Source organism: Dipodomys ordii, unplaced genomic scaffold, assembly GCF_000151885.1.
Source record: "Dipodomys ordii isolate 6190 unplaced genomic scaffold, Dord_2.0 Scaffold27, whole genome shotgun sequence".
In the NCBI taxonomy this organism is placed as follows: domain Eukaryota; kingdom Metazoa; phylum Chordata; class Mammalia; order Rodentia; family Heteromyidae; genus Dipodomys; species Dipodomys ordii.
The window spans coordinates 4,817,659-4,841,742 of record NW_012267243.1 but is presented as its reverse complement, the minus strand read 5'-3'; the positions used below and the strand labels follow the sequence as shown (position 1 = coordinate 4,841,742).

The following is a 24,084-nucleotide window of genomic DNA, read 5'->3' as shown; positions in this document are numbered from 1 at the left end:
ATTATTACCCTGTTTTGTCATTTTCTGTGTTTTTCTTTTGTTTTGGAAGTACTGGCATTTGAACTCAGGACATTATACTTGTTAGACAAGCACTTTTATCACTTGAAGCCTTTAGCCTTTTGGGCTTTACTTACTTTTTCAGTTAGGGTTTCTTTCTTTTTGCCTAGTCTACTTTTGGGCTGTGTTCCAACCTTACGCCTCCTATGTAGCTTGTTTGTTGAGATTTGGATTTTGCTAGGTTTTTGCCCCCTGATGGTCTCAAAATTCGAACTTCCCAATCTTTGCCTCCAGGCAGCTGGATTTTACAGATGAGCCATAGTGCTCTGCATAAACACTTCTCTTTTTTTAAAATTGGAATTTGAATTAAGTAAGCACTTTTTTTTTTTTTTGCCAGTACTGGGGCTTGAACTCAGGGCCTGGGCACTGTCCCTGAGCCTCTCTCTATGCTTAAGGCTAGCCCTCTTCTACTTGAGCTACAGTGCCACTTCTAGCTTTTTCTGTTTATGTGATACTGAAGACTTGAACTCTTGGCTTCATGCATGCTAGGCACTCTACCACTAAGCTACATTCCCAGCCCCAGGCAAAACACTCTTTTCACTCTGTTATTTCATTCCCTTTTTTTTTTTTGTCAGTGGTGGACCTTGAAGTTAGGTCCTGGGTGCTGTCCCTGAGCTCAAGGCTAGTGGTCTACCACTTAGAGCCACAGCTCCACTTCCAGTTTTTTTTGGTGGTTAATTGGAAATTAGACTTTCCTGCACAAGCTGTGATCCTCAGAGCTCAGCCTCCTGAATAGCTAGTATTACAGATATGCCACCAGCACCTAGCTTATCATTCTTCCTTCAACAAATACCGCTTAAGACTGTATCTTGCTATGTAGCCTATGCTGTCTTCAAATTTAACCTCTCAACTCAGCAAGGATTACATATGTGGGCTAGTATGCCTAGCCTTTCTTTTTTTGTATTTTTGAATGCAAAAAACATGAAGTATGAAACAGTAACCCTTCTCTCCATCACTTTTATACCAATAAATAGAAAACAAAAAATAGATATAGATTTGAGAGATCATTTGTGAGTTGTTAGAGAAATTTTTATGTGTGTTATTCTGTGGGAATTAAAATATAAAGAGTTGGTTTGATAGGCTTCTTTTTACATTTTGCTTTTCATTATTTGTGATGCTTTCCTCTTAATGAAGAATAATACACTTGGCCAACCTTAGCTTAACACAGCTCTGATTCAGTTAGCTTAATACAGCTATCTGATTTTCTAAAATAATTGGATGCAATTAAGGACATAAGTAGCTGTAAGGACATAAGTAGCTGCTCGTTACAGTATTTTGTTTTCCTGCCATTATCTTTAGTTTCGCCATCTCCTTCCCCGTTTTGTGTACATTTTTATTTTGTTTTTTTTTTTTTTTGTTTTTTGTTTGGGTCCAGTCGTGGGGCCTAAACTCTGGGCCTGGGAGCTATTCCTCAGCTCTTCAGGTCAAGGCTAGCGTTCTACCACTTAAGCCACAGCACCACTTCTGGCTTTTTTCTTTTTTTTGCTTATGTGGTGCTGAGGAATCAAACCTAGGGCCTCATGCATGCAAGACAAGCGCTCTACCACAGAGCCACCTTCCCAGCCCTGTGTACAGTTTTTGTTGGAACATTTTGGCTTAGGTTCTCTCTGTTATTCTTCTTGGCTAGATGTGTGAACAGTTTTTCTAAGACTCTTAGAATTGATCTCTTAGTGACACTGAAGATGAAAGTATACTTGTAAATAATTTATTGTGATTATATGCTTGAAAGGACAGGGTCTACTTCAGGCATTTTCTTTTGCCTCACCTCTGTACCTGGATCTTTGTTGTTTTAACATATATGAGCTTGCTTTTTTTTAAGTTATGAACACTAAAATGTTGGATTATATTTCTAAAATTTATGAAGTAGTTTTGTATGTGTAGGATTACTGTCAAATGTGTGTTCACTAAGTATATTACTTTTTTATGTTATTTGTAATTTTGTCCCCTTCTCCCAGTTTCATTGACTAGGCGGTATCCTTATCTCTTAAGTTATTTACATGAGTTTTATGACCTGGAAATAAAATAATTTGATATTTGTAAGAGGGAAAGTTTTATATTGTTACATTTTTAGGTGGGTGGTTGCAAAGAATAGCTTTCCTATATTTTCTGTTAGTGTTGTTTTATCGGTTGGAGTCTTGCCCATTTGTAATCTATTTTCAAAAATAGTTCTACATGGGGTAATGTCACATGAGATGACTATACCAGAGGACTGGTAGGTATATTTAACCCCTAAATGAATATATTTACAGTAATCCCTAAAATGAAACGCTAAAGTTATTTTTAGCTACTGTAACCTTATTTTGAGAGCCATAAAGAGATAGAGATAGCTAATAATGCAAGTTGAAACAAGAACCAAGCCATCAACATAATTATCATTTTATTCATGGTACTGGGGTTTGAACTCAGTGCCTCAACACTTGCTAAGCAGGTACTCAGCCACTTGAGCTACATTCTTAACTCCTTTTGCTTTATTTATTTTTTATATAAGGTCTAGATTTTTTGCTCAGGTTAGCATAGAATGCAATCCTCCTATACATACTTCCTGTATAGCCTAGGATGATAAGTGTGAAACACCATTCTTAGCTTTTTTAATGAGAACTTCATCATTAATAGCGATAAAAGTGCTCTGGACTATACATACCAAATATATTTAAATATATGCATTCATTCAAATACTTTTCATAAATTTTACTGGACATCTTTGGAAAATGCTAAAGAATAACACATATCCTTCCTAATGGAAATAAACACTAACACTGATAAAGTATTCTTGGAGAAACACACACACACACACACACACACACAATTTAGCCAGCACTGAATTAAAAAAAAAATATTTGTCCCACCAAGCTGTCTTCAAGTTATGATCCTCCAGATCTCAGTCTCCTGAGTAGCTAGAATTAATTAATTTTCTTTACATCTTTGGAAAATGCTAAAGAATAACACATATCCTTCCTAATGGAAATAAACACTAACACTGATAAAGTATTCTTGGAGAAACACACACACACACACACACACACACAATTTCACACACACACACACACAATTTAGCCAGCACTGAATTTAAAAAAAAATATTTGTCCCACCAAGCTGTCTTCAAGTTATGATCCTCCAGATCTCAGTCTCCTGAGTAGCTAGAATTAATTAATTTTCATTGCATCCAATGAAAGTTAATTTTTGTTTCTTTTAAAAGCATGAAAAGGCATAATTGGTACTTAAAGTCATATGATGGAATTAAGGGTATGTTTTTCTGATTCCTGTTTGCTGTTTATTTTGAGAAAGCATATTTATTTGTAGTATGGAAGTGACAGCTTATAGATAAAAAAGATTATTACCTTAAAGCAGAAGTGGGTAACTTTTTTTTCTGCCAAGGACCATGTGGATAGTTATACTATACTACAAAATTGTCACTTCAGTCAGATGGCCAAAAGCATATGTATCAGTCCTGTGTCATGTACCAGGTGGTAGATATTATCCTACTCTGTTTAAAAGAAAGGACTTGAGTAGTTCAGGATTCCCAACATTAATGTAGTTCACTAATAGAAAAAGGATGCTTCTAAAGAACAAATGCCATGATTACTTGAACAGAAAAAATATCCATTTCCTTATCTGAAAAAAATTAGAGGTAATTTGTTGGTCACTGTTAGACAATTGATGGTCACAAATTGGTAGTAAATTTATAAAAAAAATAAGTACAACTTTGAGAAGCTTATAGATGGAAAGTTGGAAGAAATGAAATATTTTGAATACAGGTTCTTAATCTTTTTTTCTTGACACCAAGGAATATTTAATGTACCATATGTTTTTATAATTTCCCTTGCTAATTATTACACAGTACTGTTTCTTTTTTATTAAGTCCGAGAGAAGGACATGAAATTGAGAAAGAACAACTACAAATATTGAATTATATAACAAGATTCCCTGGGAATTACTGGTGTATATACTAAATGGTCGAGCAACAGGTGATATACCAGTTGAATGAGTCTGATTACTTTGACTAGAATTTCCTATAATAACCATTAGAAAACTGCAAAAATGGCTAAGGGTTAAAGTTGGCAAAGTCTAAAATAAGAAATTCCTTTTTGGGTTGTTTTCTTTGGATAAGGCTATTTTAGGTGTTCAGTGAAAAATAAACAAGAAAGCTAGAAGTTATGATCATTGAACAGCTTTTCAGCATTACTCTGCTTCCTTCTCTCAAATTAATTGATTATCACAGCCAAAAATAATTTTTAATTATTTTTTTAAAAAGTAGTCAATAATTGAAAAAAGTAGATAATACCTCAAAGTGGTTTCCCATGGCTGTTAGAACAGTTTACTAAAACTTGATGGACAAAACCAGAAACTTATTTTTTTCACAATTCTTATGGAGTTCCCCATTTTTCTAATTTTTTAAACATATTTAAGATTTATTAGTTTGAATAGGGAACCAAATATAGTCAATCATACAATATATTATAATAGGCCTTTTAATTTTTTTTATTGATCTATACTAGTACAATCCAGTATTGTACTCACGTTAAATATAATTCTCTAAATCGGTTACAGTAAAAATGGAATAGTCAGATCTTCAGTCATATTACCTACATATCAAGCAAGTGTTCAGAAAAGCCATGTAAAGTCTACTATGTTTCGCAGCATAGACCATTTCTTTCCTCTGGGAAGGTTCTATTTGTCAGAGCTGATACATGTTTTTTCTCCAACCTTTTGTATTTTCAATTTTCTTTTGAAAATGATTATTATTGTTAGTGATTAGTATTGCTGGTGTTACTGTTAAATTTGGAGGGACAAATCTTTTTTTTTTTTAAGTCCAGTGCTGGCTAAATTGTATGTTTGGTGTGTGTATGTGTGTGTGTTTCTCCAAGAATACTTTATCAGTGCTGGTGTGTATTTCCATTAGGAAGGATATGTGTGTATTCTTTAGCATTTTCCAAAGATGTCCAGTGAAATTTATGAAAAGTATTTGAATAAACATATATTTAAATATATTTGGTATGTATGGTCCAGAGCACTTTTATCTCTATTTAATGATGAAATTCTCAACTTTGTCAGTGGGAGCCTCTTTATTTTCCCCAGTCCTAAGAAATGACCCTGTTTAATCTCTGATATCTTTTCTGTCTGGTGTTATAAACTTTCCTAGACTAATGATATCTGTTTCTAATCTGGGACCTGAAACTATTTTACCAAGTACTCTTGTTTCCTTTAATGATTACTAGGGAGTCTTACTTTTTTAGAAGCCACAAACTGACATTGCTTTCAAGATGTCATTGCTGTTGGCATATTCATCATTTTATACTTTTTCATTGAGAAGAAATACATGCAGATATACTTACACATACATGCATATATTTAAAGATAAATACTTCATTCTTTGAAGCTTAGATTCTTAGAGGTACACTTTTTGGATTTGAAAAAGTATACTGTGCTGTAGCTGAAATGGGATCATTTTTAAGATTGAATAGAATTCTTAGGCATGTGCGACAACCACAAATCCAGCTTTCTAAAATTCCATTGTCTCTGAGGATAAGAAATCAATATTGATTAAAATTCATTTTCTTAGTGAAGGTTGAGAGGTGAAACATTGTTTATCACCTAGGAGATTGAGTACCAATTTGTGTCTCAGGATAAGAAATTGACCTGCAATGTGCTTGTTACCAAAGGTGCAGTCAGAGAGATTGGAAAAGGAAATTGAATTCATATTGGAATGTTATCACATGCAATTAATTTTGCATATACACTCAAGGCACATGAATTTTATTTGAGATTGAAATGTCTGTACTCTGAAACAAGACACTGAAAACCTAGTATGGTTAAATATATTTGGAAGTTTCTATTGTTCCACAATTGCTGTCTTATTATAAAGTATGCCCTTATTAGTCTCTTCACAAAGAAATCTTTTGTTCATTATAAGAAAATAAAACAGCTGATTTTGTGCTTTGCTTTTGCAAAGATTAATGTAAAATAAAATAATTTCTATTGTAAAATTTTTTTTATTTATTATGCGAATCCTGAGGTTTGAACTCAGGCCTGGGCACTGTCCCTGAACTGCTTTTTCCTCAAAACTAGTGCTCTACCACTTGAGCCACAGCTCCACTTTGGGATCTATTATGTAGTTTACTGGAGATTAGAGTCTCACAGACTCTCTTGCCCAAACTAGCTACATGCCACCATGCTCAGATCTCAGCTTCCTGAGTACCTAGGATTATATGTATGAGCTGCTGGTACCCTCTATAAGTTATTTTTATCTGTCTATTCTGTAAATACAGAAAACTATAGTTTTCCTATTGCTATCTTTTTCTGTGCATTGACTATTCTAATCAGCATTTTAATCACTGGAGTTTTGTGTGTGTGCGTGCTGGTACCAAAGCTTGAACTCATGGCCTAGGGGCTGTTGATAAACTTTTGTGTTCTAGGCTAGCTTTCTGGCCACTTGAGCCACAGGTCCACTTCTGGCTTTTTTGGTGGTTAAGTGGAAATAAGAGTCTCATGGACTTTCCTATTTGAGCTGACTTTGACCCGTGAGCCTCAGATTTCAGCCTCCTGTGTAGCTAGGATTACAGGTTTGAGTCACTAGCACCTGGCTTAATCATTGCTTTTTTTTGAGATTGATAACAGTATCCTATTCAGAATCAACAATTTCATGAGCTGGCAAAAACAAAAAAGCTAATATTTGGGAGTATCAGAATTCAAGAGGTAAATATAATGATCTAAATATATCAAGCTGTGGGCTAAGAAAAATAATCTTGAATCCTATATACCAAGTTCCAAAAATTGAATTGGAAAATAAAGAAGAGAGACCAACTTTTTAAAAGTGCTTTGTTAGGATAGTCAGCAGTCTCTACAATGTTTCCTTACTAGGTATAATTATTTAAATGTAATATAATGTAATCTGATCACAATCTTTTTTTAAATTTAATTTTATTGTCAAGGTGATGTACATACATAAGGCAGTGAGTACGTTTCTTGTCAAATATTGTTACTCCCTTCCTCGTTTTTCTCCTACTTCTCCTCCATCCATAACTGCCCCCCCCAGTTGTAAAGTTCACTTCCAACATAATGTCTTGTGAGTGTCACTAATGCATTGGTTCATCTTTTGTTCTTTGTCTCACCATTCACAATCTTACTGTAGCTTCATTCTTCTTTACTGAATTGACTGTTTCTAAAATCTTTAATTTTGAACCCATGCTGGAAAGTTTAGATAAGACATAATCTTAACATAGAACAAATAATGATTCTTGGAGCTCAGCATTGGGCATGTTGAGGTTAGTTATATTACTCTTCTATATGCTGTTGTACTGTTTAAAATTTTTAATTAAAAGCTTTTTTAAGAACCCTAAACTAGTGCTAGTCTTGGAAACACAGTGAGAAGAAATGTGTAACTGTTATATCCTAAAGACATAATGCATTAGAATTTAATAATTTCCTTTTTTTAAACTGATTCCTGTGTGATTTTATATGGTAATATTGGCACATTTATTGAATCATTAGAGCAGAAACGCTTGGAAGCATACAAAGCTCAGTGAAATTCTTCTTGAGAATATTAATATCTGAAGAGACTATAGATTATACTTACTGATAGTATGCTGGGGCAGGGGGGAAGAAGGGAAGAGACAGAGACAGATGGAGAGAGAGAAAGAGAAATGGACAAACACTAACTCCCCTCTGGCTAGAAAAGCCACTGGTGTACAGAGTTCAGAGCTCAGTGTCATTAATAATGTTTTTGATAATGTCTCTTCATTTTCCTGTTCTGGTAGACTGTAGGGACCATGCTTCTAAATAATGAAACAATGACTACAATCCCTATTCCCCATGGTAATGGCTTTGCTCTTCCATCCTTCCTGAGTTTCTTCTGGCCTCTTTTCCTTACCTCCTGTCTCATGTTTGCTTATCACCTCTGTCTTAGTTTTTCTTTTTTCTGTGCTTTTGTCTCTCCGATAATTTCTCCATGTCTGTGACTTGCCTTTTCCTTTTTGTCCGCTAGTCTTACTAATTCTTACTCATTCTTGGATTTTTTGGATCTGGAAATTGTGGGGCAAATTGATGAGATTCAGATAAGTTTAAAAATGTAACCCCACCTGGCTCCCTGCTCAGACACACATCTGGCCCACAGTCCACATATTTTAGGCATCCCATTATAGCTAAGACGACAGGTTACTGCCACTGTACTCAGCTATGGTTTGAAAGGTGTCTCAGAAACATTTGCCCTGGGCTTGCCTCAGACTGCTATCCTCTGATCTCAGGCTTCCAAAAAGCTAGTATTATAGGTTCTAGCCATTAGTGTCTGGCTTTTTTCCAACAGTTTTGGTGTAAGTAAATCTGAATTTTCTCTGGCATCTTTTGATAGGATTTTTTTGTGTGACCAATCCTTTCAGTAAATACAGATTTGATAGATACAGATGAGCTAAAAAGGAGATATGTTCCCAGAATAAGTCACTTAACTGAGAGTAGGATTAAGGGATTTTAGTGGCTGTTTGGGTAGCAATTGATTAGAAAGGCTAAACTTGTAAACAAGGAAGACAGTTGAGAATATATGTTAATATAACAAGAAGAATGCCTAAATTGAGGTAGAGTTTGTAGGAATGAAGAGCACTGGTCAGATTTTAAAACTGTTAAAAGAATCTAAAAAAAATAGATTTTCATTTGGTAGAATAAGAAAGAAATGAAGGATAACTTTCAGGTTTCTTGCTTAGGCTTTGGTAGCTAGTTTAGGCATCTGAGTTAAAGAAACCAGAAGTTGCAACTGAAGAGGCAGTGGGAAATGATGATGCTATTTATTTAGTTTTTAATTTTATTGTAAAGATGTTGTACAGAGGGGTTACAGTTACATGAGTAAGGTAATGAGTACATTTCTTGTCTGCATTGTTACTTCCTTTGTTTTTCTCCTACTACCCCTTCCTTCCCCCACTTTCCTCACTCCCCTCCCTCCCTCCAAAGTTGTAAAGTTCATTTCCAACATGGTGTCTTGTGAATCTCATTGTTGCAATGGGTCATCCTGTGTCCTTGTTTCAGCATTTTGTTATTCCCCTTCCCCTCCCCAAATTAGGTAAATGTAAGTACAAGATGCAAGGTACCAAAATCAAATACAGTGACAACAGAGATATACCATAGGGGGAAGAACATACAAAAGAAACAAAAAAAAAGTCACATAGTACATCAAAAACAACAACAGCAACAAAGATCTCTTGTGTCCATATCTTGTTGTTCATTTTGCTAAGCATCATCTTTTTATGTTTTTGCTGCTTGTGGGGCCTGAACTCTGGGCCTGGTTGCTGTCCCTCAGCTCTTCAGCTCAAGGCTAGTGCTCTACCACTTGAGCCACAGTGCCACTTCTGGCTTTTTCTGCTTATGTGGTGCTGAGGAATAGAACCCAGGGCCTCATGCATGCATGGCAAACACTCTACCCCTGAGTCACCTTCCCAGACCTAAGCATCATCTTATATGGTCATATGTACATAGCTTTTGAGCTTTTCTGCTTATCTGATAAGATTATCCTAGATGTGTACTGATTATTTCAAATAAGGGAAAGAATGGGATCTATATTTCTTTGGGTCTGGCTTACTTCACTTAATATGATTTTTTCCAAGTCTTTCCATTTCCTAATAAATGGGGTGGTGGCATTCTTTCTGATGGAAACATAGAATTCCATTGTACATACGTATATATATATATACAGATATATATACGTACATATATATGTCTATATATACACGTACAAACATATACACACCCCATTTTCTTGATCATTATCTACTGAGGGGCACCTGGGACAAAAGCACCAGAGACAGAGTGATGATGCTATTTATACTAGCTGGTAATTTGATGGCTTACTGTAGATCAGGCATGTGCTAAGTGCTTTATATATTTTGCTGCATTCAATTTTCATAGCAGTCCTTTCCAGACAATTATTTCCATTTTACAGATGAGTGGCATTGTCAAAGAAGAATTGGAATATGTTTTTCAGGGTCAGATACATAAGATAAGAAAGAGACAGGGTCATTATTTCAACCCACACAGAATTTTTATTCCAGAGACTTTGCTTCTGACCATGGTACTTTCAGATTGCTGAATTCGGTTTTGGACATGTTGAGTTTAAGGTGCATATGGGATAGCCAAAAGCTGACGTATGGTGTATCAGTCTGGAGCCTTGTAAGTGGTAGAGTAGAAATGAAGATTTTGGAGACTTCATCATATTAGGTAATGGATTATAATAGAAAGAACCTACAATGAAGATAGGTATCTTGGATATCATTATGGAGAGAATTCTGACTTGTCAGAATTATGAAATGCAGGATAGGGGCCATTGTCTTAGCCACAACAAAAATGTGTTGTGACCCAAATAGTCTATTTTTAAATAGAATGTAGTCAGTAAAATTAGTTCCCTTGACTATTCATTCATAGGGCTAATTAATGTCGAATATGTTTTTGTGGCTCTATTGAATAATGTCTTTTATGTCTATGCCAGTCCTGGAGCTTGAACTCAGGATCTGAGTGCTGTCCTTGTTCTTTTGTGCTCAAGGCTAATGCTCTACCACTTAAGCTACATCTCTACTTCTGGCCTTTTGGTGATTAATTGGAGATAAGGAAGGGTCTCCACAAACGTTCCTGCCTGGGCTGGATTCAGATTGTGTCTCAGCTTCATATACTCATGATTACAAGTGTAAGCCACCAGCGCTCTGCTGAATAATGTCTTTTGAAGCACAGAATTACACTTCTGTTTAGAAATACATATTGTCAGACAGACTGTGTTCTGTATTTAATAGTCCAAGTCTGTTTGAAAACTGATCAAGTAGTGGCTTTTTGAAATGGTTTTAATCAGATTTGAGTATTACATTATGCTTTCCTCTAGAAATTTAACTTGTTTAGACTTACCAAAAATTTATTTCCAATTAACAGCAGATTTTGTAAGACAGACAATATTAGCTAAACAATTCCGTGAAGTGACATGTATTCCAAACAGAAACAGGCAGCATCTGTTAATTCATTTGGGAGGACAGAATTGAACTTAATTTTTTAAGTTTTTAATTGTATTGTTCAGAATTTTTATTTCAAGTATTTTTAAGTACGTTTACTAAGTAACTGTTATACTACATCTTAAACTATATAATCTCTTTTAATGACAGCTTTACTTTTGAGAAGCATGTTTTTAGATGATCTTTAAAAATGTAGTGTACATAGCAAAATAAAATAGTATATTTCACTCACCTGATGTGGCCTTTTGATGAACTCAGAAGACAGTATAAGGCTACTGATGGCATAGCATGCTTATTGTTTTAAAGTAAATGTTTTTTAATAAGTGGGAGGAGTGGACTATAGTATAATGATAAATATAGTATAAATACAAGAATGAATCATAAACCAGCAAAATAAACACTGGTTATCATCAAGTATTATATATCATGCATGATTGTATTGCTGTACTTTCATATGATTGGCAGTATAGTCAGCTTGTTTATATCAACATTGCCATGCATTTGTTAGCAGTGCTGTTGCTCAGGATATTTTTGTCTTCTTTAACAATCACTAGGTGGTAAGAATTTTTCAACTTTTATTATCATCTTAGGGCACTACCATGGCACATACACTCCATTGTTGATTGAAAATAGTGGTATGTAGTACTTGATTGTGCATAATAACTATATTTAATATTTTATAGATTGAAGTAAAGGTGAAAGCTGATGAATTCAACATTTTAACTTGAACTTTCTAGTCCCTTTGTTATAAGATAGTTAATACTAACTCTGAAGCAGTATAGTTTTAAAAATAGATATCTAAGAAAGTAAAGAATAGATTAATTTCTGAATAGCTTCATTTTATATTACTTTGAATTTGAATTTTGAAAGTTTCAAATCCATATTATAATAAAATATTTCTAAGAACTTTGAAAGTGCTCAGTTCACTTCCTATGCTTCATATAAAACTTCTTCATTATTAATATGTGATCACATAGCCTTCTTTTCATATCTCTAGAATTTGTTACCTCTCAAGTTATACAGCAACCAGTCATAAGTTCCTGTGGTCCTTATGCTATTAGAGATGGTAATGAACAATACACTTGCCCTGTCTTCATGGAGTCAATTCTACTTTTGCTTCACCTAAACTAAGCTATGAGTACTATAATTCCACAAATGGGTGTTTAGTATATAGTTTAAAACATCATTTTCTTAATAAATTCTTCCTTGTTAATGTTGAATGTTTCCTATTAAGCACTGTAACGGGAATTAGATTATATTAACTAATATGACATTGGCCATGTTGTATTTCTTCTGCATTATTAATCTAAAATTAGTTTCATATCTGATAATATCTCAGGTGTTTCAAATTCTAAGATTATTTCAATGGAATCACAGTGCTTTGTAAAAGAATAACTTTGAAGATGGTTAAATTTTGAATAGACAAAATACAAAGAAGATATAATTGTAATGATTGGAAACTACAACATATTCAGAAGAAGAAGAAGCAGTTCTTTTCTCTCACTTCTCCTAAATTGCTACATTCTAGGAATAGTGGAAAGAATTAGCTCTTTAAACATAGGTTTAAGATTAGATCTCTGTTTATTCCTGTTGCCTAAAATAAATAGCATAACCTCTATATTGCAGTTTTCTTTTTTATATCTGGATGGTAATGGACCTTTCCAGGATACTGTCCATAACATTTGGTACATAATAGAACCTCAATAGATTTTTATTGCCTCCCCCCAACACATACACTTCCTACTCATTTACTGGCAAGTGTCTTTTTTAAAAAAGTTATTGTTATTGTAGAGTTGATATACAGAGGGGTTACGGTTACATGAATTGCAATAAGTAATGAGTACAATTCTTTTTGAACCATGTCTTCCCTTCTCTCTCTCTCTTCCAGTTTTTCCCTCCCATCCCCACTTGTATCTGGCAAACTGGGTCTTGAGTCTAACAACAGTGCACTTGCTAAATATATTGACAGCATACATCCAGGGCCAGTGGGTAAATGGTAGTCGTAAGCTTTTTGTACTTATGTTACTTCTAGTTTGCTGCTGCATATATATGAGTCATTTTCCTCTAAACCCTTTAATATTTAGTCTGTTTCAGTGCCCTTGATTTTCCTTTACCTTCCATTTCTGCCCAACTCTCTTATGAATTTAAGGATTTGATTTAACAGTTACAACTTTCTAAATATCTAAATTAGCTTCCCAATGTTACATCCAACCCAAACATCTGGTTTCTAGGCTTTTCTTCAGCATCAGTATTTATGGGAAATTTTCTGTATGGCAAAGGCTGTCATGCATTACTTCTTTAACCTTCTAGCAGTGCTGCAGATAGAGTCAGTATTTGTATACACCTATTTGGACTGGCTCAAGTAAATTTGCCTTACAAGACAGCCCATCAAATTCTCAGTGATCTTTACATTTTGCCTCAACTCCAGCCAATTTAATCCCTTCCTTCCTTCCTTCCTTCCTTCCTTCCTTCCTTCCTTCCTTCCTTCCTTCCTTTCACCAGTTTGACCAAGTCAGTTATTTAATTTACCTATGTCTCTTATTTTCCTCCTAACTTCTTCATCTTCCCTAACCTTCAAAATTTCAGATCAAGGTCCATCTGACCTTGTTTTCAAGTGTATACACCCTTTTGTAGTACTTGAGTCTTATTTCAACAGTCTCATTTTCTTCAGATTACTAACTTACATTCTTCAAGTGAACAATAAATTCTTGGGAGTAGAAATTTGAGACTGTAGGATAAAGGAGCAAAATACAAACAAATTACCCCTGAGATAGACTTTAGCACACCATTAATTGACTTAATGTAGAATTTAATTTTCTTGGACTGATGTCATGGCTAGTAAGCTTGAGGACCTAAGTTAAAACCCTAGTATCTTCAAAAGATTTTTTAAAAATTAAAGAAAGTAAAACACTGAGAAGCCATAAAAATTTTTTAAAAATTAAGACTATATTACAACATGGTGAAGTGCTCCTAATATTACATAAAAGCATATAAGCCACATAGAAATCATTGTAATTTTAAATACCACATGCACAATTATTTACAGAAAAAATCCAAAATATTGCTTAAATTGTCATGAATGTTAGGAGTAGTGATAATTTTGTAAATTTCAAAGTTTTATTACTCTTAGTACAAGAAATTTTATTTTTATTTTACATTTTTGTGTGTTCTGGTACTGCTTAGGGCTTGAACTCCACGCTCCTGCTCTCATTCAACTTTTTCGCTCATGAATGGTGCTGTGACTGAAGCAGGCCTCCAATTGCTTTTTGCTGGTTAATTGGAAATGAGAGTCTCTCAGATTACTCTGCCTGTGCTAGCTTTGAACCTCAATTCCCAGATCTCATCTTCCCTAGTATAAGTAAACTGAGTCATGAGAGAGGATGAAGAAAAAAACAGAGTAAACTAACAGACCAACAGACTTATTTCAGGAATAGAAATAGAGTACACCATTTTCTCTTCAGTCTAGCTGAAAGACTTGCATTCTTCTCAGGCTTTTACTATAGGCATGAGCCACTGGCAGCTGGCTGAAACTTTTTCTTTTTTAAAGATTAATGAGTATGGAGATGTAACAATGAAATGCCTCTCCTCGTATAATAAAAGCTAACAAAAAAATAAAGTTAGTAGTGATTTGATCTAAAACCTAGGATAACTGTAGAGTTTTGTTTTGTTTGAGGACTGTAATTTGTAGAGACCTTATATTATTACTAAGTGGAGGTGGTTCTTTGTCATTCAAAGAAGATTCATGTTTGCAATAAACAGAAATTATGTTTCTGTATGAAACCCTCAATCTCTACAGTGGCATTCAAGTCTATTGTAATTCTTGGGAAAATTCCACCTGAGTTTACATTAGAAATGTAACTGTGATTACATTTATGTAATTCTTTTGTGAAAAAGGATTTTTATGAAGATTTTGTGTAATGAAATCATAACCAAAATTTTACCTTGTAGAATTTAGGTATACTATCCTTTAGAAAATTTTTTTAAAATACTAAAGGTAAAACTAGTGAGTATGCAAAGCACATAGACTGCTACAGGGATTCAGAGCTCTGATGACAGAATCTATTCAACTCTGTTCAAATGTCAGAGTCCTTTCTGGTAGCAATTATTTCTCATTGTCCTAAAGGCTCTAAGCTATTGTTCATAGTGATACTCTGAAACTTCCCAAAGCAAAGAACTTTACTTCCTCTTGTGAATAAATTTTTATGATTAAATGTTTCAGTAAGCTCAAAGACACTCAGTAGACACTATGTTGAAAATGAACTATCCAACTTGGGGTTGGGAACTGGAGGGAAAAACTGGGAGAGAGCAAAGGAAGGGATGGCATTGTCCAAAAAGAAATGTACTCATTACCTGATTTTGCAATGGGATACAGAAACCCTGTGTACATCACCTTTATAACAACAATTAAAATATTTAATAAAAAGCAACACTTAAAATGGCTAATAATAAGTTTTGTCACTTTCAATATGACTATACTAATTAGTTCTTGGCATTTTGAAACAGGAAAGCATTACTGTCATAATCTCCTCTCTTATAGATTTTAGTATTCAGAAGCACTAGGCCTTAACTTTCTTTAAGATAAATGAACCAGTTTAAATATTTTAAGAAAAAATAACTGATCACCAATGGCTCATGCCTGTAATAGTAGGGAGGCTGAGATCTGAGGATTGCAGTTCAAAGCTAGCCTGGGCAGGAAAGGCCATTGAGACTCTTATCTCCAATTTACCACCAGAGAAACACTAGTGGCATTGTGGCTCAGAGTGGTAGAGCACTATCCTTGAGCAAAAAAGCTCAGAGACAACACCCACGCCCTGAGATCAAGCCCTACAACCACCGCTACCAACAATAAGATCATTTGCAGAATCTCTGACATTTTACTTTAAGGAATTTTACTACAAGGAATTCCTTGTAGTTTTTCTAGGAACTTCCAGTTAAAATTTCTATGTTTTAGGAATTTTCATTTGCATAGGTTTTATCTTTTTCTAAAGGAGAATTCCTATTCTTCCGTTGTCTAGAAATCATTGTTTTCCTATTTTCCCTAATCTGATGCTTTTTAAACACTAAAGATGAAATTTCTTATGAAAGTGTCAGTGAGGATGCAGAGTTACAGCCTTAGTACACACACCATATCCTTCTGTTTTGTAAAGAACAAATGATTACTTTGACACTGACGAAGCCAAAGTGGGATTAAATACCTCCTACCTCAAATTAAAGGTATGATCTAGGGGAAGGAGTATTGGGTTATGAACTCAGGACCTTGCACTTGCTTTATCAACTAGTGCTCTACTCCTTGAGCCATGTCTCCAGCCCTGATTTTGCTCATTAGTTTGGAGATTTAGTCCAGTGGACTTTTCTGCTGGGGATGGCTTCAAATTGCAGTCCTCTGGATCTTGCCTCCTAAGTAGCTAGCTAGCATTATAGGCTGGGTCAAAGATTATTGCAATAGCTAAATCACATGAAGAGAATTACATTTATTCTAATCAATTTACTCTTTTGCTTATATGCTTTTAAATTGTAAAATAAAATATTATAAACATAGTAGTTAATTTTAGTCATGCCCCCCCTAAACACAAGACATGATTCACTCGGTAACAGATACCATTAATTTAGGTAGAAATTAATTTACCCCATTGATGTGATGTTCCTGTACCATTACTTTAGGTATAGAAATAAGTATTAGTTGAATTTTTCCAAAAGGAAGAGGATTTAATGAAGGACACTATGGTAGCACACAAAATTGAAAGAACACATAGATAAATTGGGAAGAAAAAAAAATAGATCAACTTCGGTGTTTCCAATAGTAGGGCCATGGAATTACTTTCAGAGAATGTATCTCAGATTATCTACAGCAAATGACATCTCTATCAGTTAGTTTTTAATCAGTATTTTCTTCTTAAAATATGGTTTTAAGTTTGTTATTATGCTTATGTATAAATACTGCTTGCTTTAAATAATTTTTTAATTGTTTCATTAGTATCTCTGGTGTCATCCTTGCTGTAGTCTTTCACTTCAGTGAAAATTTTCTCTCTCTATTTTTTTTTCATGTTTTTGACCTCTAAAAATTTCCCTTGCTTTCTTTTAGTTACACATTTAGAGTTGGTGGTCTAGCTCAGGTTGCTACAACAGATTGCCTTCTATTGAATGGCTTAAACAGCAGGCATTTGTTTTTCTTTTTTTTTTTTTTTGTCCAACTTTTTTTTTTAATTGTGAAAATACCTTACCAGAGGGCTTACAATTACATGGGCAAGGTAATGAGTGCATTTCTTATCCTTTGTTTTCCCTTACCATCCCTTCCTCTTGCTCTCCCTTCCCCCCTCCCCCACGTCAAAGTTGTAAAGTTCATTTTCGACATAACATTTTGTACATCTCATTGTTGCAATGGGTCCACTTGTATTCCTATTTAAACAATTTGTTTTTTCCCTTCCCCTCCACAAAATTATACCAACATCAAATACAGTGAGAACAGGGTTATATCCCATGGTGGAGGGACATACAAAGCAACAAAGAAATATCTTATACATATGTTAGACACAATAGAAAAAACATTTGAGTCCTTAACTTGGGGTTCATTTTGCTTAACATCAACTTATCTGACCATTTCTGCTTGTCTCAGTCATATACTAGTTATTGCAAACAAGAGAAACCATGGGACCTATGTATTTGTTTTTCATAGTTCTAGAAATTGGAAGTCCAAAATTAGGATGGTCCAAAATCATGGGCAGGTAAGGTTCCTGACTATGCCTTCAAATATTATTTCTTTGGTTTGCACATACAGAGAAATTTCATGTCTCTCCCTCTTTTTTAGTGCCATCATGAGAACTTTACCACCAATACTGCATCTGAACATAAGTACCTTATGGAGTCCCCATTTCCAAATAGTGTTATATTGAAGATTAGAGCTTCAACATAGGAATTTGGGAGGAGAGAGAAAACCATGAGCATCTTTAGATTTTCTGGAGTATGAAAGTTACCTCCGGTTATTCAGTCTCCCTTATTTCCAGAAATGAAAGTCTTAGTATTCATCCTCTACTTATTAAAAAAGTGCCTTAGCTGGGTGCCGGTGGCTCATACCTGTAATCCTACCTACTCAGGATGCTGAGATCTGAGGAACTCAGTTCAAAGCCAGCCTGGGCAGGAAACTCCATGACACTTATCTCCAATAAACTACTAGAAGTAGCTTTGTAGCTCAAGCAGTATAAAGCTCACCTTGAACTGAAGAGCTGAGGGGTAGCACCCAAGCCCAGAGTTCAAGCACCACAACCAACGGAAAAAAAAAAGTGCCCAGCCATATGCCACTCAATTTAGTCTCATTTTTTTTAATAGTACTTTATTTTATTTCGTCAGCAATATTGGATTTCCTGTCAAGGCAACTATGCTCTCAACTTTCAGTGTTACCTAATCCTTCCCAATATACCTTGGTTTCTTCATTATATCTTAGCTGAAGTGTTACTTCCTGAGAAAAGCTTGTTTGACCTTTATTTTTAAATAATTAGTGTTTTATAATGGGATGCTCACTTGCATTGTGTATTTTTATTACTCTGTTTCTCTTCTTTAGTATCTGCTTTCTCTCAAAAGTACAGGGTCTGAATTTGTCTTCCTGATCACTATATCCCTAGTCAGTAGCACAGTGCCTAACTAGTCTTTTTGTTGTTGGTATCTCATTTTACAGTCTTCATAATACTCTAGAAGACAATGAATATTTGTTATTCTAGAAAGAATGTCATATCATTTTAGCAATGATGTGAATTTGTTGATGAATATATAATCAGTAGAAGCTCTGTTGATTTAAATGAGATTTTCAAATTTCCAGTAATGCTTTGTGTTTAATATTTATAAATATGTTGTTTTAATGCAGTGTATTCTAGGACTTATAATGAAATCTCAATACTGAAGAAATTTTGATACCTAGTATTAGAAAAGTGTATTGTAATATTTAGTATATATGTATATTTAATAAGTAGAAGGTAAGATAGGATTTTTTTGTTTGTTTTTGTTTGTTTGGGTCCGGTCGTGGGGCCTGATCTCTGGGCCTGGGCCCTGTCCCTCAGCTCTTCAGCTCAAGGCTAGCACTCTTCCACTTGAGCCACAGAGCCACTTCTGGCTTTTTCTTTTTGCTTATGTGGTGCTGAGGAATCGAACCCAGGGCCTCATGCATGCAAGGCAAGTGCTCTACTACTGAGCCACCTTCCCAGCCCAAGATAGGATGTTTAATAAGTGACTTTAAGACATAAAAATATATTAGGATAAATCCTGTTTTCTGAGTAAAATGAAAATACAAGTTCACAAAGAAAAGGGAGTGTTATAAACTTATTGGTAATAAGCTTATATATTTGATAAAGACTTATATATTTATCAAATATATGTCACCAAATTACTTTGTCATTTAAAGTCAGATATGAACTTTAAATCATGTCATTTTAATTGCACTGCATCAGAAGCTGCATTTTTATAACTATTTGAATGTGTTGAAATCTTTTTTTATAATGTAAAAATATGCAAGACTAATTTAGAATTTTTGGGGGTTGGTTTTGGAGCTTGAACTTGAGGCCCAGGTGCTATCTCTGAGCTTTTTTACTCAAGGCTAGTGTTCTACTACTTGAGGCACAGCGCCACTAGTAATTTAGAATTCTTTTGGAGGTTATAAGAGCCAACCATCATTTGAAAGTCACTGATTAGCACATACTGCTCACCTTACCATTGAATTATGCCCTTGTGTGAATTATTTGTCATTGTTTTTGTTTATTGTATTCATTGCCTAGCAGGACAGATACTAGGTAAATATTCCCTGGAATAATAATTAGCATGTATCAGAAGTAGTGCTATTGGGATTAATTTTATTTCACTTACATATCACTAGTGTGTACTAAAGTGTGTGTGTATGTGTGTGTGTGTTCGTGTGTGTGTTCTGAGAATATTTGAAAAATACACCTGGTTAAAATCTCTTAGGATAAAAGTTGGGACTCCGAATTTTACAAAAAATAGCAGTTTTGAAATTAGCAGAATAGGAAATTTAGAGTTAGGAGATTTAGAGACTGCTTGTTCAAATGCCCTCATTTTGCTATACCCTCTGCTTAATATTCTTCAAAGAAATCTCATTGGTCTTTAGTGGCTTTAACAGCTGCCACTGGCCCCTCACTGCTATTATATAGAACTTGTTTTAGTTATTCAAATATAATGTATCTTTTTTTCAATTGTTATTATAAAAGTGATGTATAAGGCTGGGAAGGTGGCTCAGTGGTAGAGTGCTTGCCTTACATGCATGAGGCCCTGGGTTCGATTCCTCAGCACCACATAAGCAGAAAAGGCCAGAAGTAGTGCTATGGCTCAAGTGGTAGAGTGCTAGCCTTGAGCTGAAGAGCCTGAGGGACAGTGCCCAGGCCCAGAGTTCAGGCCCCATGACCAACAACAACAAAAAAAGTGATATACAGAGGTGTTAGAGTTACATAAGTCAGGTAACAAGTACATTTCTTTTTGGACAGTGTCACCCCTTCCCTTACTCTCTCCTAGTTTGTTCCTCTTGTCCCCACCCACAAGGTGTATAGTTCATCTTCAACATAGTATCTGTTGAGCACCACTGCTTCATTTGTTTACCTTTTATCCCCCAAAGCTTCTCTTTTTCTTTTTAAGGCTCCTCTTTTTTCCCCATATATATATATATATATATATATATATATATATATATATATACATACACACATATATTATTATAAAAATACTGTAGAGAGGGGTTACAGTTACATGAGTAGGTTAATGAGTACATTTCCCATCGAGCATTGTTACCTCCTCCTTTGTTTTTCTCCTACCATCCCTTCCCTCCCCACCTCAACTCTTCAACATAATATCTTGTACATTTCATTGTTACAATGGGTCAACCTATATCCTTGTTTCAGCATTTTTTTATTTCCCTTCCCCTCCCCAAATTAGAAAAAATGTATATACAAGATGCAGGGCACTGGAATCAAATACAGTGAAAACAGGGGTTATACCATGGGGGAAGAACATACCAAAGAAACAAAAAAAAAATCACATGGTCTTAAAAGAGACTGACTTTTTCACCTTTAGTACTACTAATACTTTGGATTGGGTAATTCTTTGTTTGGATTGGATAATTCTTTGTAGGAACAAGAAAGAATTGCTATCCTGGACATTAAAGAATATTTGTAGTATTTTTGGCTTCTACTCATTAGATTAGTAACACTCTCTCAGATGTAGATTATTAACACTCTCTCAAATGTCCACTTTTTACAACCAAAAATGTTTTCAGACATTGCCATTTGTCTGGGCAGCAAACATAGCTTAACATTGAGAACTACTACTTTAGAAAAAAGTCAGTTTAATTCTGTTCATAGCCTTATTATTTCAAAACTTGATTAAAGGTAGAATTATTCTTCTTCATCTGCATTCCTAATTTCCTCAGAAGCACAGTTTTAAATGATCATTTAGTGAAACTAGAACTATTCCTACTATTTATACACTGAGGACTTAAAACTCTTCTGTAAGTTTCATGGCACATAGTATATTAAAAAAAAAAAAAAACTCTTCTGTAAGTTTCATGGTACTTAGTATAAAATCCAAACTCCTAACAAGGCCTTTGTTTGTATGTGGAAGGACTCCGTGACTTTAATCTCATCTCACTACTGTTTGCTTGTTACTTTGTGAGCTTCTTTCAGTCCTAAAATGCTGTTCTCTCTGTTTTGTCATCCTTTATCTTTTAAATTAATATCATCAACTAAAGAGAAGTAGTAACTGAGGCTTGATCTCAAGGGCAAAGGCCCTTGGCAGCCAAATGCACTGGAGCCTGATCCCCACCCTCTGATAATCTCTTATTTTGTCAGAAAGGATTGTAGTCCATTAGGGGCAACTTAGAAGTACTATTGTTGAATCTTATAGTAATTACATATTTAACATTTTGAGGAACTGCCAAACTAATGTATAAAGTTGCTGTACTTTTTTACTTATTTGCACTATATTAGAGGTCTAATATTTCTCTATCCTTATCAACACTTGTTACATCTATGTTATAGTGATAACTATTGACTATGGGAGATAGCATTTTATTGTGGTTTTGATATGCATGTTGCTGAAACTGATGGTAAAGTACACCTTTCACGTGCTTAGAGGACACTCCTAAGTTTTCTTTTTTTTTTGGGGGGGGGGTCCGGTCGTGGGGCCTGAACTCTGGGCCTGGGCGCTGTCCCTCAGCTCTTCAGCTCAAGGCTAGCACTCTACCACTTGAGCCACAGCGCCACTTCCAGCTTTTTTTGCTTATGTGGTGCTGAGGAATCGAACTCAGGGCCTCATGCATGCAAGGCAAGCACTCTACCACTGAGCCACCTTCCCAGCCCTACTCCTAAGTCTTCTTAAGAGAAATGTCTATTCAGATCCTTTGCCCAGTTTTTTTTAAATTTTTATTTATTTTTATTGTGAAAATACCGTACAGAGGGGTTACAATTACACGAGCAAGATAATGAGTACATTTCTTCAAGCATTGTTGCCTCCTCCTTTGTTTCCCCTTCCCATCATCCCCCTACTCTTATCCCCCCCCCCACGCCAAAGTTCATTTTTCGACATAACGTCTTGTACATCTCATTGTTGCAATGGGTCCTCCTGTATCCCTATTTAAACAATTTGTTTTTTCCCTTCCCCTCCACAAATTATACCAACATCAAATACAGTGAGAACAGGGGTTATACCATGGGGGAGAGACATACAGAGCAATAAAGAAATATAAATATGTTAGAAACAATCGCAAGAAAGAAAAACCATTTGAGGCTGCCACCTCCTCCAGCCGCTGTGGTGCTGCCTGTGTGCTCGTTCGGTGCGGACCCGGGACCTCTTTTGTGAAGCGGCATCTGAGGAGAGACTCCGGTGCTTGCGATGGCCGATGAAAAGCCCAAGGAAGGAGTCAAGACTGAGAACAACGATCATATTAATTTGAAGGTGGCGGGGCAGGATGGTTCTGTGGTGCAGTTTAAGATGAAGAGGCGTACACCACTTAGTAAACTAATGAAAGCCTATTGTGAACGACAGGGTTTGTCAGTGAGGCAGATCAGATTCTGATTTGATGAGCAGCCAATCAATGACACAGACACACTTGCACAGTTAGAAATGGAGGATGAAGATACAATTGATGTGTTCCAGCAGCAGACAGGAGGTGTCTACCTGCTACTTTGCTCCAGAACTTTGTTCTTATAGACCAAGAATACCTTCTTAATTAGAAAACTGCAATTTGGTTCCACCACATCCTCACTACTACAGTATAGTTTTCTCTATTCTTTCATTTTCCCCTTCCCCATTCCTTTATTGTACATAAAGTAACTGCATATTGCTTTTCTTTTTTCTTCTTTTTTTTCTTTTTAACTAAATGGCCAATGATATATTTTGGTTCATCAAATGGAGATGGGATGGGGAAAAATACTGGTCCTGTGAAAATATCCCCCTTCTCCATTCGTGGCATGCGCATTCAGCTTTTATCTTTATATTTCAGTAAGTTATTTTGCTCTCACTGTTTTAACAAAAAAAAAAGAGAGAAAAAACCCAAAAATTATTGCATACCTTGTTTGATTGGAGAATTTTAATGTTTTCATTTATCATTGTAAAACCAAGGACAATTTTATAACTTTTTTGTACATAGCTGTTACATGTAGGGCAATCTGTCTTTAAGTAGGGGTAAATCACTCTTAAAAAAAAAAAAGAATCCTCGATAGTTTTCCCTTCAAGTCAAGCGTCTTGTTGTTTAAATAAACTTCTTGTTTAAAATGAAAAAAAAAGAAAGAAAAACCATTTGAGTCCTTATTTTGGGGTTCACTTCACCTAACATCAGCTTATCTGACCGTTTCTGCTTGACTCATACATATACTAGATATTGCAAATAAGGGAAAACCATGGGACCTATGTTTCTTTGGGCTTGGCTTACTTCACTTAATATAATTTTTTCCAAGTCTTTCCATTTCCTAACAAATGGGGCAATGTTATTCTTTCTGATGAAGGCATAGAATTCCATTGTGTATATATACCACATTTTCTTGATCTATTCATCTACTGAGGGGCATCTAGG

General features: G+C 35.1%; 2 protein-coding genes across 2 annotated transcripts in view; both read left to right on the top strand.

The window, feature by feature from the left end:
- The window catches only part of Xpr1 (xenotropic and polytropic retrovirus receptor 1), a 124,878-nt gene that overhangs the window by 29,416 nt on the left and 71,378 nt on the right, over positions 1 to 24,084 (top strand). The window lies entirely within an intron of this gene.
- LOC105985012 (small ubiquitin-related modifier 2-like) lies at positions 22,905 to 23,222 on the top strand. The gene is made up of 2 exons (XM_013015426.1): positions 22,905 to 23,066; positions 23,130 to 23,222. The coding sequence occupies exons 1-2, from the start codon at positions 22,905 to 22,907 to the stop codon at positions 23,220 to 23,222; spliced, it is 255 nt and encodes an 84-aa protein (XP_012870880.1).

Coding starts and splice junctions, on each gene's coding strand:
- LOC105985012 (XM_013015426.1), top strand. CDS start 22,905: ATGGCCGATGAAAAGCCCAAGGAAGGAGTCAAGACTGAGAACAACGAT. Junction 23,067..23,129: donor GTGAACGACAGGGTTTGTCA/GTGAGGCAGATC, acceptor ACACTTGCACAG/TTAGAAATGGAGGATGAAGA.